This window comes from Phoxinus phoxinus (genome assembly GCF_949152265.1).
Source record: "Phoxinus phoxinus genome assembly, chromosome: 8".
NCBI classification, from domain to species: Eukaryota; Metazoa; Chordata; class Actinopteri; order Cypriniformes; family Leuciscidae; genus Phoxinus; species Phoxinus phoxinus.
Window position 1 is genome coordinate 35240609 of NC_136883.1, and position 17880 is coordinate 35258488.

Here is a 17880-nt window from a genome sequence, read left to right on the forward strand (position 1 = left end):
CGAAAATGTGCTATCATTTACATAAGTCATTTCAAAACGTGATGACGCGAGTTTTGCGTTGCGTACAGTGTGCATTTGAAATAAACAATTACAAAAATGTTTGCCCATCATCAACCATAAAGGACTCATGCTTGCTTAACTTACGTCACTCTAGAATTGTACGTTACGTGAAGTAATAATCTTACCTTGATGGTTTGTTGACGCTCTTATTGGATATTTTCAGTTTTTAGTCCTTCTGTGGTTCATGGAGAGGTGGGGCATATGAGGCAGTTGAGCAGAGTATTAATAATCAGATATGGTCAAATATGGCCTAATTTGATTTTCTTGATGCATCGCATAGCCGCTCGTCAATGTCAAAATGATTGAGAGGGCCGTTGGCCAATCACGTCAGAGAAGGCGGGCTTTAAAGTTTAAACCAATAAGAGCGGGAATTTTTGTGCGAAACTGCGAATCGCGATTCGATGCTTTGCTTCGGTTGTTACGGTCCATTACGGTCACGGTAAGATAGGCTATTTATACTGTCTATGGATAGGCTAACGTTACGTACGTAGCTAGCTAAATATTTAATATCTGATAACTGTTTTAGGATAAATGGTAAGTTAAATGACCCACAACTTTGACAAACAAATTACTAAACTTTTTTTTCTCTTTTTTTTTGTCGTTTTGAATTTAAAATATTTAATTTACGTAATTAATGTAGCCTACTTTGTAATTCGTAATCATTTATATCGTCGTTTGCAGCATATAAAAAAAACATATGTGTGCTTATTGTGAATGAATGAACCAGCTTTTAGAAAATTAATCATAAACTCAAAGTGGCTGAGTTGTCATCATAAGTGTTGCTGTCACTCAAATGTTTTTACGTTGAATATATAACGTTAGCCTATAAAATAGAGTATAGGGCTACAAAAAATATTTACTTACTAATAAATTCTACTTACATAACAATTTATTAATTCATTTAATTCTCTTTGAACAAGAAAATGTCTGCAGCCATTGTGTTTTGATATGTTTGTGCTTAATAAGTACTATATTCATGTATATAAAAGTGTTCAAATGGTAACTTACACAGTTCAAAATCTTCCAGACATAACGGCTAACAGCAGGTTTTCCTGGTCTCTGCTTTATGGTAATTAATTTGCTTATTTAAAAAAAAAAAAAAAAAAAAGTGGAATACACTGACAAACAGTCAGAAATGCATGAAGGTATTAAGTCATTCAGTGCTCTGAAACCAATAAAAGAAGCTTAAAATCAATCCTATACAGTTCAAATCAGCTAGGTGCAATGTGGTTTCTCCTCGTGGATCTTGTAATCTAATTTTGTAAGCGTTTGTGCCACTAGTTCATCTGTATTTGTCAAACCAGTGTAGTGCATGCATTAAATACTGCCATTTGGCTCTACCGTCCCATACATAAAACTGCAAGTCATCAGCAAAAGTGAATTCCTTTCATGTGTATACATTATAATGCCTACAGGGATCATACACAATATTTTCACCTACGGTACATTTTGTTTTTATGTTAAAGGGATAGTTCACTTTAAAATGAGAATTCAGTCATCATATACTCACCCTCAAGTTGTTTCAACCCCTGTATGAATTCCTTTCTTCTGCTGAACACAAAGGAAGATATTTTGAAAAATGTCGGTAACCAAAACGTTAACTGGTCCCATTGACTTCCATAGTCATTTTTTGTCCTACTATGAAAGTCAATGGGACCAGTTAACTGTTTGGTTACCGACATTCTTCAAAATATCTTCCTTTGTGTTCAGCAGAAGAAAGGAATTCATACAGGTTTTAAACAACTTGAGGGTGAGTATATGATGACAGAATTTTCATTTTAAAGTGAACTGTCCCTTTAAGGCTTTGAATAACTTATCTATGATGCTTCTGTAATGTTTAGTAAATTTATATTTTGAGCATTTTTTTTTTACAAGGGATCTGAGACAGTATTGTAGATTTACGTTTTACTCGACCACATGAAGCTAAAATCTAATAAAAAGCGATGATAGTCATTTTGATCAGATAGTACATTTATTCCCTGACACTTATGAGATTCCCTCATATCTTGCCATCTCTCTCTCACTCTCTCTCTCACTCTCTCTCTCTCTCTCTCTCTCTCTCTCTCTCTCTCTCTCTCTCTCTCTCTCTCTCTCTCTCTCTCTCTCTCTCTAAGCAATAGCCGTATACAAACATATTGGGCATGGGGGGCATGTGTGTGTCTCTCTCTTATTGTCTGACTCTTTATTTCCCTGTCTCAGGTAATGACCAGGCATAGAACCAACCCTGGAGATGCCGAAGAGAAGAGATATACTTGCCATCGTGTTAATTGTGTTACCATGGACCCTCCTCATCACTGTGTGGCACCAAAGTGCAATTGCCCCCTTGCTTGCCATCCGAAAGGGTACCAACCTCTCTTACAAATAATGATATGTGGTGTTGCAGTGCCAATTTTGTTATCAGTCAAAATGGGACAAATTTCTGCACAAAGCCTAATAGACTCTCTGATGAACTCAGCGAGTCGATTTATTTGTGCTCACTTGAATATGGTCATGCTAGAAAATAAATTTGCATATCATTAAATAGGAAGTACTAAACAATAGTTTATTTTCCTGCTACTTCAAATCAAATTTGTTGTCTCTCTAACCAACCACAAATCCGTGAGTTGAACGAGTGGACTTTCAGCTGTGTGCTGTTTCATGTGAACTCATTTAGAAAAAAATCATTATGCATGTGGATAAAAAACAAATTCCACTTTCTAACGCATCAGTTGAGTTTGAGTTCATGAGCCTCACTTTAAAAGTCCACTGACTCCAATGAAATTACTCAGCAGCTTCTCATTTATTCAACTGCAGAAGATTTCACCAATAAAACCACTCTCTGAGGAGCATTTCTGGTGGCTTTAGGTCAAAATTACCAGTTTGCACGTCTACAATTTATTTTAGCACCCACATTAAAACACTTATTTAAGTGGATGATTCACATACACCAGCTGTACACAGCCTGTTATTTATGGGGCATTTGGGCCAATCTAATGGCTTCACAACAAACAACTAGTCACTGACCACCCTTAGCTCAACCTACAGGGAGATCCGTAGGACACCCAGCATTTGAAGATTTATACATCTATATATATATATATGCATGTCAATAGCATAAGCTTATGGTGATTTACAGATGTGATTTCATAGAACTTATCATGAAGCAATTAACGTGGGTTTGTATGATGCCTAGGAGGCAGTGAACATCTGGACTGTTAATGGAGTGCGCTAATCTACTGGTGCTAAAATGTCTGAAGTGAGAGCAGGGCACTAATTGAACAGTGATAAAGATCTGATATGTGAGGTGCCACCATCATTTCTGCCCTTAATGAGCTATCAGCAGGATTGTGCTGGAAGTAACTGCCCACACCATCATTTTGTGAAAATATTTGGTAACACTGTAATTATTTTAGCAACATCATTACAGCATGATCATTTAATCACACAGAGGTTTAACAGAATAGTTCAGCCAAAACTGAAAATTCATTCTTTCCTGGAACAAAAAAATGTGACATTTTGAAGAATGTACCACTATGTCCTAAAAAGCTCTGAAATTACTCAATTGACCTCTGTTGTTTATAGACTGACACAAAGGTCATTCAGCTGCAACCCCAATTAAACGCATATGAACCAACAATTCAAACCTTCCGTTTAAATATGCCAATTGTAATACTATATAGGTGAAAACAGTATGTGTACGTATATCATAATTTATTGTTTTCATTAAACAGTAGGTAAAAAGTACCCAGATGTATGGAAGTAAAATAATAATAAAGTAAATAAAATGGACAGAAAATTGACTGTTGAATATAATAAGTTGTATTTTTAAACAGTTTTGGAAGTGAAATATGAAAGTTTAATATGGATTATTGAATTTTTAGTAATGAAAATGTGTTTGAAATGTTTTGAATTGAAATATTCACAGCTTAAATATACAACCATGTTGAATTTCAACCCATAAAAATGCAAGCCCTAAAAATACAATGCATTAAAATGCAAGCATGGTTAATGCAATGCAGATTTTTTTCAAGTAGTGCAATTCAACAGGCTTTTTTATTTCAGAAACATTTGGCATTATTTTACTTCCATACAGATGACCTACTACTTCCTAGAGAAGATTCAGAAGTGCACATCACATGGACAATTTACTATCCCATAAAGCAACGGTATAGGATTTTTGGATGGTAGTGAAGCAAAATTGACACCATAGGTCACATGACAGTGACAACATGGCCGGTGTAATTTCAAAACAAATGCAGTACTTACTATACAGAATGTGATTTCAGATGTAGTTAAAGTTACTAGGTTTTTAAGGTTATAAGAATGTTGCCATGTCTCCAATTATGTCCACAGAGCTGAAGAGTTTAGCTCCAAATTTCTCCAATACATTTGCCTGTGTGCTTCTAGCAGTCCCAAAAACCTTGATTAGCTGGTTCAGGGGCCGGTTGCACCAGCTGAGCGCAAGTTACAACTTAGCCTAGTTTTGACGTAAATGGGCACGCACTACTATATTTTTTTGTGTTGAAAACTAATTAAACTTAGTTGAAGCGTAACTCTATGCTAAATATTTACGGCAGCTTCCAATCAGGAGTAACGGTTGGAATAAAATATCAGACAGACTGACCTGCATCAATAAGCTCTTCGTTTACCTGACAGACTTCAATTCTTTAGACATATATGATAATGCTGACATTTACACTCACTTACAATTTAAGAGAGAGAACATTATGTGAAAAGATGACATTGTTAGCGGCTCTTTAACACGAACCCGTCCTAAACAGCGCGCCGCTGTGTGCATCGGTCCATGTTGTGCATGTCAAATATCAGTCATAATCAATCAACGTAATTTCTTATGTTCTTTTGTATCAATATTTATTTATTGATCCTTATTCATTTAGTTTCAAATACAGTTTCAGAATGTTATTTACTTATAAAAACACTAATGTTATTCATGATCAAGTATCGTATTTAATATTTTTACTGATAGTGACGTGAGGCAAAAGAAATTAGAATGAAGGATGAACTTAAATAAATTCACGGCATTTCGACACAACTTCTGCTCACGTATTTGAAGGCTGCTATTAGATCATCGAGGCTAAACGTCATATTATGTGACTATGCAGTACTTTATGGAGAGCTTACGACCTACTAGCTACGTTCTGCCTTACGAACAAATTGTGCAACGGAATAAAGTACAGAGTTAATTACAAACTAGCTAGTAGTTACTAAGTCTCTAGTGTGGACTTTACGTTCCAATTTAAGAAAGAACTTACGAACGGCTGGTGCAACCCTACCCAGGTGAGCTTATTTTGGGTTGGAGCTAAACTCTGTCCACCTCATTGGAGACCTTTGCCATAAACATTGGAATTGTTTTAAAACCATGTTTCTACCTAAACAAGTACCAGTAGTTCTGTTTTAATGTTAAAAAAAATGTTTTAAACAATTTCTACTGCTGATTACAGTCATTTTTTAGCAGAATTCAAAAATATTAATAAGCATCATTATAGTTGATCTCCCCCTTTTACAATTTTATTTAAAATGCGTGATTATACATATTTTAAACCACTCAGGTTGCATTCCCAGTCTTTTAAGGCTAAACAAATTGCTTTATGTGAGAAACACCAAATTTGATCATCCGCCGTAACACTCAAAATCCCTCGAACATTCATGACTTACTGCCTAAAGAAGTGATACCACAGCTTAGAAGCCTCGTAGTCATGAATAAAGCAAGTCATATTGACATCACTGGTGCTTATATTAGCATTAATATGCATTTATATTAATGTGCTTTTATGGTGATACTTTTATAAGTATGCCAAGATATTCTCCAAAATTTCTCCTTTTGCGCTTCACGAAAGAAAAAGTCATACAGGTTTGGAATGACATGAGAATTTTCATTTTTGTCTGAACTATCCTGTAAAGCAGTGTTTCCCAACCTGCTCCTGAAGGACCCCTAACACTGCACGTTTTCTTTGTCTCCCTAATCAAACACACCTGATTTAACTCATCAGCTCATTAACCCATGTGATTAGGGAGACATATAGGGGGCTTTCACACTGGCAGTTTAGTTCGGAACGGGACGCGGTTCGCATTAAAAATCGCTAATGTGAACGCTGTCATGCGGACCCGGGTATGCACTGGGGTACCGAACCCGAGATTACCTGGAGGAGGTGGTCCGAGTTCGGTTGCTCCCGAACCGTGCCGCAGTTCACGTGAATGTGAAAGCAACACAGACTCGGGTGCGCACTTGTTCAGGAAGTAAAGTGACCTGCGCATGCGTTTTAGCTGATTATGATGTATTAAGTTAAATAAAACATCTAAGGGATGATGGTGTTGATGATTTACCTTGGATACGAGCGAGAGTGAGCCTGCCGTGTATTCGCGCATAGCTCGTGGAATCAGGGCAACAAATTTGGAAATCCTCAAAAGAGTCCATTTGTAAGCAGCAGAAGACCACCTTATGCGACACACACACACACAGTAAACCTGTGTTGTTCTTCACTCAACTGCGCATAATCACAGTGAATTAATAAAAAAAACAATATATTGACTCGCGTTCTGTTTTCTATCATGCGCCGTGCACGTTTGCGATGGCGTAATATGCACGCAAACGCAACAGGGTTCGATAGAATCAAGTGGAGTGTGAAACCAGACCAACGCTGCGGGGGGGGCGCCCGGAACAATCGCGCACGGGCTGGGACCGCAGCAAACGAGCTCAGTGTAAAAGCCCCCAAAAGGAAACGTGCAGTGTTGGGGGTCCTTCAGGAGCAGGGTTGGGAAACACTGCTGTAAAGAATTCAAGAGCAAACCATACAGAACCTGTGCTTTATGGGTTTGAATCAGTGTCATCTACCACTATAGAGTAACGGTATTATGATCTCCTGTATTATGGTTCCTGCTCTCACCCTCTCCAGTCTGTCGCCATCTAGTAAAAGAGATCTTAATCATACCAGAGCGACTAACCATCCACCGGCAACGGCTAGCAGGTACTCCTCTAAGGTTTGAGGCATGCGTCAGACATAAAGAGAGCAGCCTGGAGTGCGCTAATGTCTTAATTCTCTGTCTTTGTCTGGCAGATGACGGGACGGAGACTAGGCATGAGAACGGCCCAGCCACGGACTCGAAGGAATACTGCTCACAGGACAAGGACATAGTAGAGGTGGTCCGTACAGAATATGTGTACACAAGACCTCCGCCCTGGTCCGATGTATTGCCCACCATCCACGTCATTACCCCGACATACAGCCGCCCGGTGCAGAAGGCAGAGCTAACGCGATTGGCTAACACCTTCCTTCATGTGCCCAACCTGCACTGGATCCTGGTGGAGGACTCGCAGAGGAGAACCCCTCTGGTCACGAGGCTTCTGAGGGAAACGGGGCTAAACTACACACACCTCAATGTGGAGACCCCAAGGAACTACAAGCTGCGAGGGGACACGAGAGATCCCAGGATCCCACGTGGCACCATGCAGAGGAACCTGGCTCTGAGATGGCTACGGGAGACTTTCAACTCCAACAGCAGCCAGGCGGGAATCGTCTACTTTGCAGATGATGATAATACGTACAGTTTAGAGCTGTTTGAGGAGGTGAGTTAAAGGGGTGGTTGATTATGATTTTACTTTTCTAACTTTAGTTAGTGTGTAATGTTGCGGTTTGAGCATAAACAACATCTGCAAAGTTACAACACTCAAAGTTCAAAGCAAAGGGAGATATTTGCTTTTAAAGAAACCGTTTTTTAAGGACTACAACAAACGGCTGGTAGGGACTACACGACATTCCTCCCGGGTTAGTGACATCATGTAAATTTACATAAACCCCGCCCCTGGGAACACGATTTATAGATTGTCATGACAGAATATGGTAATCAATCACTATTAGTTAACGCTAGATAGTTAACTCCATAGATATACATAATAAAGGCTAGATGTCTCGTCCGCGCTGCTGGCGCAGCCAATGGAGGTCGACGTCCACACCTGGCGGCCATCTTGTCACAGTCAGCTCGCTCACTCGTAACATTGTTTTAATGGTGCATGTACTTTTTAAATAACCATAACTTGCTCAATTTTCTACCGGGTTGTTTTTTTATAAACGTCAGAGATGTAGTTATGACACTGCATAATTATATAATAATTATAATATTATATATTTCAACATTTTCAAGCATCCATAATTATAGCCACGTTAATAATGTTTGTAAGAAACCAAACCATTTGTAAATCCGTCAAGATTTCAGCGAGATAAGAGTATTTGTGTTCGTGCAGATCACTCACCTTGCCAGAAAGCTTGCCTTTGACAAGATGGCCACCGGGTGATGACGTTAGAGACTCCGCCGTAAGACATCTAGCCTTTATTATGTATATCTATGGTTAACTCCACATTAGCTACATAAATTCCTCAACTAACCACTCAGAAATGTCCTGTTGCTTCTACATGTTGTCACTTCTTCTTGAGTCTCTCCATCATTGTCTGACTCCGGTTTGAACATAAAAAGGCTAAAAGTGTTTGACATTTTCAGTGCATGTGTGTGTGAGGTAAAAGGACACGAGCTCTTGAAGCTCCGCCCTCTGTGACGGGAGCAGCAGCTCATTTGCATTTAAAGGGACAGACACAAAAACGGTGTGTTTTTGCTCATCCTCAAAAAAGTGACAATTTTAACATGCTATATAAAAATATTTGTGGGGTATTTTGAGCTAAAACTTCACACACACACCCTGGGGACATCAAAGACTTATTTTACATCTTGTGAAAAGGGCATTATACCACCCCTGTAAGACAGGTGTAACTGCACCTGCACTTGTAAGTAGTCTTAGTTCATTGATTAAATAATAGCTTTGTTTGAGTGCTTCAATTGCATGCTCATTTGACTTAGTATGACATTCCCATATATTACATACAAATTATGCAAATTATCCTCAAAGAAAGCTAAATATTAATTAATTTAAAGTGCCCCATTATGCTATTTAAAATGTTTCTAATTTACATTGTTTATATAATTTACATGATTAACAGTGTTGAGGGTCAAAGTAGAAGTTGTTCGCGGTAGGGCTGAACGATATTCGATTTTAACATCGACATCGCGATGTGCGAGTGAGCGATAGTCACATCGTCGGAACATGCGATGTGAAGGGTAGTAGCACCAGCGGGAGATATTAAATGCGCTTCATGAGGCACACGCGCGGTCTCTTGCTCTCTCTGCCGTGCACGCGCTGCGCGGTTTGGAGCACAGTCTCTGTCTCGCGGGTGCGCTCGCTCTAGATTCCGGAGATTTTAACTAATTCGCAGGCATCAGCCGCTATCAATATGCGGGAGACTCCCGGAACTTCCGGGAGACTTGGGATGTCTGTATTTCTATACTGAAATAATATCGGCATTAGAATTATTGATTTTTCATTAGGCTATTTTTTTGGTGCCCCCTCAGCTCTTGATGCGCGTGGAGCGGCGACGCTGACAGGTGGTATTGTGTAAAGCTGCTGTTTAAATGTGTTCGGCTTTTCTGTTTACAGAAACATGTTCTCTAATCTGTTTAGAAGATTTAGGCCTAATTCAAAATATATTAAAGTTTTATATCATTTTGTTTATTTCATATGATTATGATGACCAACATCAACAGTTTTACTTTGGCACTTTGGATAAGAAAAGTTGACTTAAAAGAATGTGAACCAAAATGCTTAAGTTGTTTTATAAAAAATATATTTATTTTAAGTTATATTGTTGTAAACCAATCAGGGGGTTGGTGTAAAGCTGCTGTTTTTAAAAAAAAAATGTGTTCTGCTTTTGTGTTTACAGAAATGTACTAATTTTGGAATAAAATATTAAGTGACCTTTTTGTCACTTGTAATGAAGCTTGCTTATTAGTGAAATTATTAATATCATGGAATGGTAATTATTGACTTTAGCCTGGAGTTATGTCTCTCAATATCGCAATATATATCGTTGGGGGAAAAAATATCGCAATGTAATTTTTTTCCAATATCGTGCAGCCCTAGTTCGCGGGCAGCCAATGTAGACCATAGGTTGGCGTTATGCAAATTTGTTACATTTTTACATAGGTATGTATCAGGAAGTGAGACTGGACTTTTCGGCAGTTCAGAACTGATTCTTTCTTTTAGGAGACAATAACTTTATTAGTTATGCACTTTGATCTTTAAGCTTTACAGAGCTTTTACATCCACAAACGGATGTATTATACACTGCATGGGAAAAGCATAATAGGGGCACTTTAATTCCTAATAGTTCACCCAAAAATAATTTACTCACCTTTATGGTTTTCTGTGAAAAAAAAGCTGCTTTTGTCATTATGATGGATGTCAATGGGACTCTTTAGGCTCCAATAAAGGACATATTTAGCGTGAAAATAATCGATATGACTCAACCTGTATTCCAAAGCAACAGATTGTATGATGAACAGATATTTAATTAAATCAAAACATTGATCAATGCACTGACTAAACATTTTTCAAAATAACTACTTTTATGATGAACAGAAGAAAGAGAGTCATAAAGGTTTGGAAAACACGTTTGGAAAGTCATACAGGCTTTGTACAATATGAAGAAAGTCATGGTTTGTAAATGATGACAGAATTTTCACATTTGGGTAACACTTACTCGGTACACTTACTCTTGTAATGCTACAGGTAGGTAAATACCTGTCAGGACTTCCTTCATCACATGAAACACTCTCAAATCCCCTGAATTTTAAGACGCTGCTCTGAAAAGAAAAATCATTGATGGTGGGTGGTGAAAAATGATCAGGCACATACTTCTGAAACACTGGCAACTAAAGACACAAGACTATAATTAGGGTTGAACAAAAGCTGCCATTTTTGTTGATATATGTGGGTTGTACATTTTAAAAGATTAATATTTATACTTAACATGCTTTCAATAGCATGGTACTTTGCAATAGCATGCAGATTTTTTGCAACTCATTTCCCTTTTAATTTAGGTCTGGCCTTTAATAATACACATATACCGGTAGTACCATATTAATATATACAGTAACATGATTTGTTATGATGCTTACATTAATTAGTGCTGATCTATAGAGCCACATGATTACATTCTAATTGTATTATACATTTTAATGTGGGAGAGACTGAAAATCTAGCTTCTTAACTCCAGCTTTCATTGAAGTTAACTTAATATTGTGTCTTTGTTTGATGCACATTTTAATTTTTAAACAAATTATTCTGAGATCAAACAATAATTGGTGGACTCCCTGCAGTACCGCCACAGATCCCCTATGGTCTGTGGACTCTGTTGAAAAACCATTGTTCTAAATATTAAATCTTAGAAAATTTATCAGAGTTTATAATTTAAATATAATGTATTTACATAGCAATATTCCGAAGATAAACTAGTTTCAACCCCACTGGGCTGTTATCTAACTTAAAAGAGCCGTAGTTGTGTGTGGCCTAAAATCAGTGACCTATGAGAAAACATCACACAGAAGAGCCAGTAATACCTTTTACCTTTTGAAATGAAGATATAGTAACAGTTCATGAATTATGCATCTGGCCTTGTTTAAAACAACCATGCCTGCCAGTGTTTATTAATTATTAAGCTCTTATTAAAACTGCCTAGGCAGGCACTCTGAACGAAAGGGTTTATTTACAGAGGCTGTGTATTTTTACCCCCAATCTCCTGGCTTTCTTTTCCACTATTGACTCTGCTGTAAGTGCTCTGAGCTCAAGGGACACAGGCCACTTTCCCTCTCCTCTGTGACTACTTTGACTTGACAGAATCATTTCAACATGTCCTATTCTGAATAATGAGTCATCTGCATGTACGTCTAGGTCAGGCCTTCTCCCAAAAAGGTGGATGAGAAGAAAGTCTACTCTGTACAAAAATAAAACGAAACATACAGTAAAAAAAAAACAAAAAAACAGCACAGTATGGGGCAACTGCACAAAACACAGCAAAATGTCACATTATACACTGAACAAAATTATAAACGCAACACTTTTGTTTTTGCCCCCATTTTTCATGAGCTGAACTCAAAGATCTCAGACTTTCTCGATGTACACGAAAGGCCTATTTCTCTCAAATATTGTTCACAAATCTGTTTAAACATGTGTTAGTGAGCACTTCTCCTTTGCCGAGATAATCCATCCACCTCACAGGTGTGGCATATCGAGATGCTGATTAGACAACATGATTATTGCACAGGTGTTCCTTAGGCTGGCCACAATAAAATGTGCAGTTTTATCACACAGCACAATGCCACAGATGTTGGAAGTTTTGAGGTAGCGTGCAATTGGCATGCTGACTGCAGGAATGTCCACCAGAGCTTATATCATTTTATCAAAAACAAAAGTGTTTTGTTTATAATTTTGTTCAGTATAGGAGACAGTGCCTCTACAACTTTGTGATTGACTGATTAGGCTCCTAATGCAATACTTCTAAATCATCTGATGCTGCTCGTAATGCTGGGTACACACCAAAAGATAATCAGGCTGATTTTGGGCTGACTTCCCCCCTTCAGACAATCCTAGCTATGTCCCGAATATCTTGATGGTTCTACAGATTATTTTATCAGATTTTCCCTTGGTGTTAAGAGTGTCCGAACCTGCCCGGAAGAACGTCGGAGCCGCCCCGATCATGAACATTTTGAATATTTGCGATCAGAAATCCTGATGTGTGGGGGAACCGCGAGGACAAACGCACACGCTCTGGAGATTATCACGTGAAACTAAACAATATCCAATCAGAAAGCAAGATGATGGAAGACACGGTCATTCTCTCTCACACACACACACACACACACACACACACACACACTGGAAGCTGAGAGTTCAGTGAGGTTCTATAGAGGGATTAAAGAACACAAAGAGACAATAAATCCAATAAAGAATGAATATCTTTCTGTATAAAAGGTTCTATATAATGCTGGGTACAATGTTTTTTTGTTTTTTTTTTCTGTGAATTTTCTGTGAAAATCATTCCAAACACTATCATCGCGTCAGTAAAAGAAAGTTTCTTCCTGCATATCGTCCGCCATTCTTATTCTGAAGTCTCGAGACTCTGGTTGAAAATCTGTTTGTGTGGTTTGCTGTCTTCATGGCACACCACACACTATGGAGCAAAACGGTTAAATCTAGGATTTTTGTGGTCTATCGATCACATCTTGGAAATCTTATAAGATGTTAAAAATCTTTTGGTGTGTACCCAGCATAAGGGTCAACGTGTTGGAAAGATCAATTAATTACAGACTAAACAACTGACACACTCGGACATCAATCACTTTTGGTCACATGATCTACACCGTAATCTAAATGACACAAATTTCCCATGCAATGCACTTTCTAAAACATCATGGCAACTATACATTTCAATGTACAAAGACTCTTTTATACTGTGTGACAAAAAAAGTGTGTATTATAAACACAAATTTGGTCAAATTAAATAATTAGCATCAATAATCAATAGCAGTATAGTAGCAGAATCAAATCCTTAAAGGGATAGTTCACCCAAAAATGAAAATGATCCCATGATTTACTCACCCTCAAGCCTTCCTAGGTGTATATGACATTCTTCTTTCAGATTAATATAATCGGAGTTATATTAAAAAAATGTCCTGGCTATTGCAAGCTTTATAATGGCATTGAATGGAGGATGAGATTTTCATTTTTGGGGTAACTATCCCTTTAAAATATTATCTGGAATCATTGTCACCAGTGTGTTTAGTTTTTATGGACTTTTAGTTTATCTTCATTAATCTCAGTTCCTTTGTTGAGATCTTGGTCGTCTTGGTTTCTGTCATTATGAGTTCATGTGTATCAGCTCGTTAATCACCTCGTTTGTATTCACTACTTAAGTTTCTCCTTCACCGTCATTCAGTGTCTGGTCACGTCTAAGTTAAGTGTGTTTTGCATCCTGTTCGCCTGTCATTTGGATTATTGTTATTAAAGCTTCATGTTGGACCCTTCTTCATCTTTGTTTATGTGCAACTACCCGTGACAAGTGTTCAGCTGACAGTTTATTTTATGCCCATTACTAAAGTAAATGTTAAACCTTAAAAGAAACATTTCCAAGCAACATATTCATATTTACTGCTAAAGCACGTTTTACAATAAATATAATTCTAAAGTAGCATGTTAAAAAAATGTATAATACTGACAGCCATAAACAAAACAAACAAAATATATTTCTCTCAAGTTTTCCACAGATTGTCTTACGCCCCATTCTGACTCAATTTGAAAACGCCTGTGCTAAGCATACAAAAATATAATAATAATAATTAAATATAAGTTGCTTGTTGAAAGTAAACAATGTCAGATTGAACAAGCGATTCTAAAACTTTGCTTCTCATGGTATAAGTCTACTTCACATCACCATCCATTGAATCTCTTCTTTTCCTCAGTTCAGAAATCAGCGTGAAGCACTTTAAATGTGAGGCAAAAAGCAGAAAACAGACGTTCATAATGTGAAACTAGGGCAGTCTTAGCCCTCCCCAATGACAGCTAGTTAAGAAAAGATTAAGCCCGGATCTGCAACGAGCATGCATCCTTTTCAACAGTTTCTGATTCCAATTGTTTTTGTTTCCGCCAGAAAAGGTCCCTCTCTTTCTTTAATGAAAAATGGCAGTGACGGCATATGAAACTCGAAAAATTCTAATATCGTGCAAAAGTTCATTTATTTCAGTAATTCAACTTAAAAGGTGAAACTAATTTATTATACAGACTCATTACATGCAAAGTGAGATATTTCAATCCTTTATTTGTTATAGTTTTGATGATTATGGCTTACAGCTTATGAAAACCTTTTCACAATATTCTAATTTTGAATTTGGGGTTTGCATAAGCTGTAAGCCATAATCATCAAAATTATAACAAATAAAGGCTTGAAATATCTCACTTTGCATGTAATGAGTCTATATAATATATTAGTTTCACCTTTTTAAGTTGAATTACTGAAATAAATGAACTTTTGCATGATATTCAAATTTTTCAAGTTTCACCTGTAATATTAGCAGCTCATGAAGCATCAGATTGAGGGAGACATTTTGACCAGGACTGTTCACTTAATGCCTGATGTGTTGGGGAAGGGTCACAGGCAATTACGTGAGCTAGATTTGGATCAATGTGGACAGCCTATAACACTTCAGTCAGCAAACCTATCCTTTTACATTTAGCTTCTTCATTTATTTTTTCATTTTACAGAAATGACAGCGAGTGGTTTTCGTAATTTTTTTCGTAAATTAGAAAGAGACAGTGTACCTTTCAATCTAGTCCTTTTGTAGGTCTCTGTAAAAGGATACAGTGGAAGATGCATTATGGGTATAAAGACAACTGGGTATCTAGCCTTCACTATTCATTAGGCAGTTTCCTTTTATGATGTGGACCACTTGTGCCGGGTGGCACACAAAGCATTTGGATGTAGAAGTGAAGGGAGCGTTTGAAGCAGGAAGATTAAAGGCGGATCTGTCCCTCTTTCTCTTTCTTGCTTATTCTCTGTCTTTCAGTGTCTCGGCTCCGATCTTTGTGACCTGCTCAGGATGAATCCTGCTGTTATGATCTATTTGTTTGTATGTGAATTACCGCACTGTCCAAAACATGATCTGCAGTCCTGAGGTGTCTAATCAGACCTGTGCCTGTGCTGACACTTAGAGAAAGCACACTATAAACAGCGGCTGAACTGCCATGGATATGATGGATGTTTTGTGGCATGTTTGTACAACAGGGATGAAAGTGCCCCGGGGTACTTTATTTTAGTTCAAAACACAAAATAGAATCAAACTTTCCTAAATAACTGTTCCTATTAGGGCTGGGCAAAAAAAATTTTTTTTTCGATTAATAGATTTTTTAAATGTGGTCGATTCAAAATCAATTCTCAAAGGCCAAAAATCTATTTTTTCTCGTATTTATTTATACCTATCACCCAAAAGCCAGTATTAGTTTTCCTACAGTGTTCATAGGCTTGCAGCCTCCATGTTACAGCGAATGCTCTGAGATTTTATGTTAGTTTTCTCTTAAACATAAAATAACCTGATCCTGATTGATCAAGGCATGCGACTGTTCTGACTTGTCTAATTTTCAGCATAAATTTTTCATCTTGCATCAAAATCCTGTCTATTCATAGTATGCATTTGAAGTTGGGTACCAATGTACCCAAGAGTAACTAAAATAAAAAAAGTTTAATATACAGGTTTGTGGCTCTATTTCTTTTTATTAATTAACCACTCGTAAACTTATGTTCACCGTTTAAAAATAAATAAATATAGGATTTGTATTAAATCTATATTCATTGAGTCGAATCGAAATCGAATTTAGAAACGAAATTGAATCGAGAATTGAAATCGAATCGAATTCAGAGCTTGCGGAACAAAATCGAATCGAATTGGAACATCTGAATCGATACCCAGCCCTAGTTCCTATGTCCCTGAAAACGGTGTATTTTCCGGATCCATTCTTTCATACAATAAAAAAAAAAATTACATTTTAGGAAAATTCATTTTAAAAGTTACAGATTTACACTACCTTTGAAAAGTTTGGGGCCAGAAATATATAAAGATTATGTGTATGTGTGTGTGTGTGTGTGTGTGTGTATATATATATTTTGACAACTTTTGAGCAGTAGCATATTAATGACAATCTCTATCATAATTTTATAATTTAGCTTTCCAGTATTGATGGAGGGAAAAATTATTATTTCATCAAGTGTTGAATAATATATATTTATTATTTAACACTTGATGTAAAACATATACACACACATATATATATAAATCACATGAGGGTTTTGTACCCTAAAGAACAGTAACCGAACAAAAAGATCTAATCTATAATCCCTCTCTTTTCTGCAGATGCGATCAACTCGTAAAGTATCAGTGTGGCCTGTAGCGTTTGTTGGAGGTTTACGGTACGAGTCTCCAAAGGTTAATGCAGCAGGAAAAGTGTACGGCTGGAAAACAGTATTCGACCCTCATCGGCCCTTTGCCATCGATATGGCAGGGTTTGCCATCAACCTGCGGCTCATTCTGTTTAAGCCTCAGGCCTACTTCAAGTTACGAGGGGTGAAGGGAGGCTACCAGGAGAGCAGTCTTCTCAGAGAGCTGGTCACTCTCAATGACCTGGAACCCAAAGCGGCCAACTGCACTAAGGTGAGGAGATAGACATTATTTACTCACTCTCATGTCATTGTTCCAAACCCATATGCAGTTTTTCCAGTAAAACACAAACGGAAAGATATATATACATAGATATATATTTTTTTTTTATATATATATATATATATATAAAATGGGTCTCATTCAGTATGCGTGACGGTGTGTATGCACAAATGTGTGCATGAAATCTGCATACTAAAACAATTCATGTTTCACCAATAACTCTGACTTTCAAATTTATTTAGATTTTATAATAATAATAAAAAAAAGTGTTGGAAGTGCAACAACATACTCTGCGTGGCCTTATAAATGAAATTGGATATTTCATGCATAGATATTTCATCTTACATATATTTCATCATATACAGTGAAAGAGTGCTGCGTTATAGCTCGAATTGCAAGGTTTCTTTGTATAGCAATGCAGATACACGTACTGTACGTATGTACAACTGGCTAATGAGAGGTCTGTATAAAAGGAGTTTATTTGGTTTGAACTGGTTTGCTGACATTTTAAAGATAAATTCTCCAGTGCTTACAACTACACTGTAAAAAATGTGGCTGCGATTAGTTAAAATTTGTTGAGATAACTTAAATATCCAACTTAACCAAACTAAACTTAAGTTAACTAAACTTAATATTTTAAGTAAAGCTTGAACACATACTTTTTAAAGTTGAAACAATGTTGGATTTTAAGTTGTGCTAAATAATCGCAGCAATTTTTTTTACAGTATACTA

General features: G+C 37.1%; 1 protein-coding gene across 7 annotated transcripts in view; it reads left to right on the top strand.

Moving 5' to 3' along the window:
- The window catches only part of b3gat1a (beta-1,3-glucuronyltransferase 1 (glucuronosyltransferase P) a), a 103077-nt gene that overhangs the window by 74923 nt on the left and 10274 nt on the right, over positions 1-17880 (top strand). For 3 of the 7 annotated variants that reach the window (XM_079621035.1, XM_079621039.1, XM_079621038.1), the window contains 4 exons: positions 2260-2402; positions 6954-7025; positions 7116-7624; positions 16843-17139. In XM_079621035.1, the coding sequence (XP_079477161.1) occupies positions 2291-2402; positions 6954-7025; positions 7116-7624; positions 16843-17139 (990 nt within the window). In that variant the 5' untranslated portion in view covers positions 2260-2290. Of the gene's footprint in view, positions 1-372; positions 500-540; positions 595-2259; positions 2403-6953; positions 7026-7115; positions 7625-16842; positions 17140-17880 lie in introns of those variants that run through there. The other 4 variants (XM_079621036.1, XM_079621037.1, XM_079621041.1 and 1 more) reach the window with 4 other exon arrangements.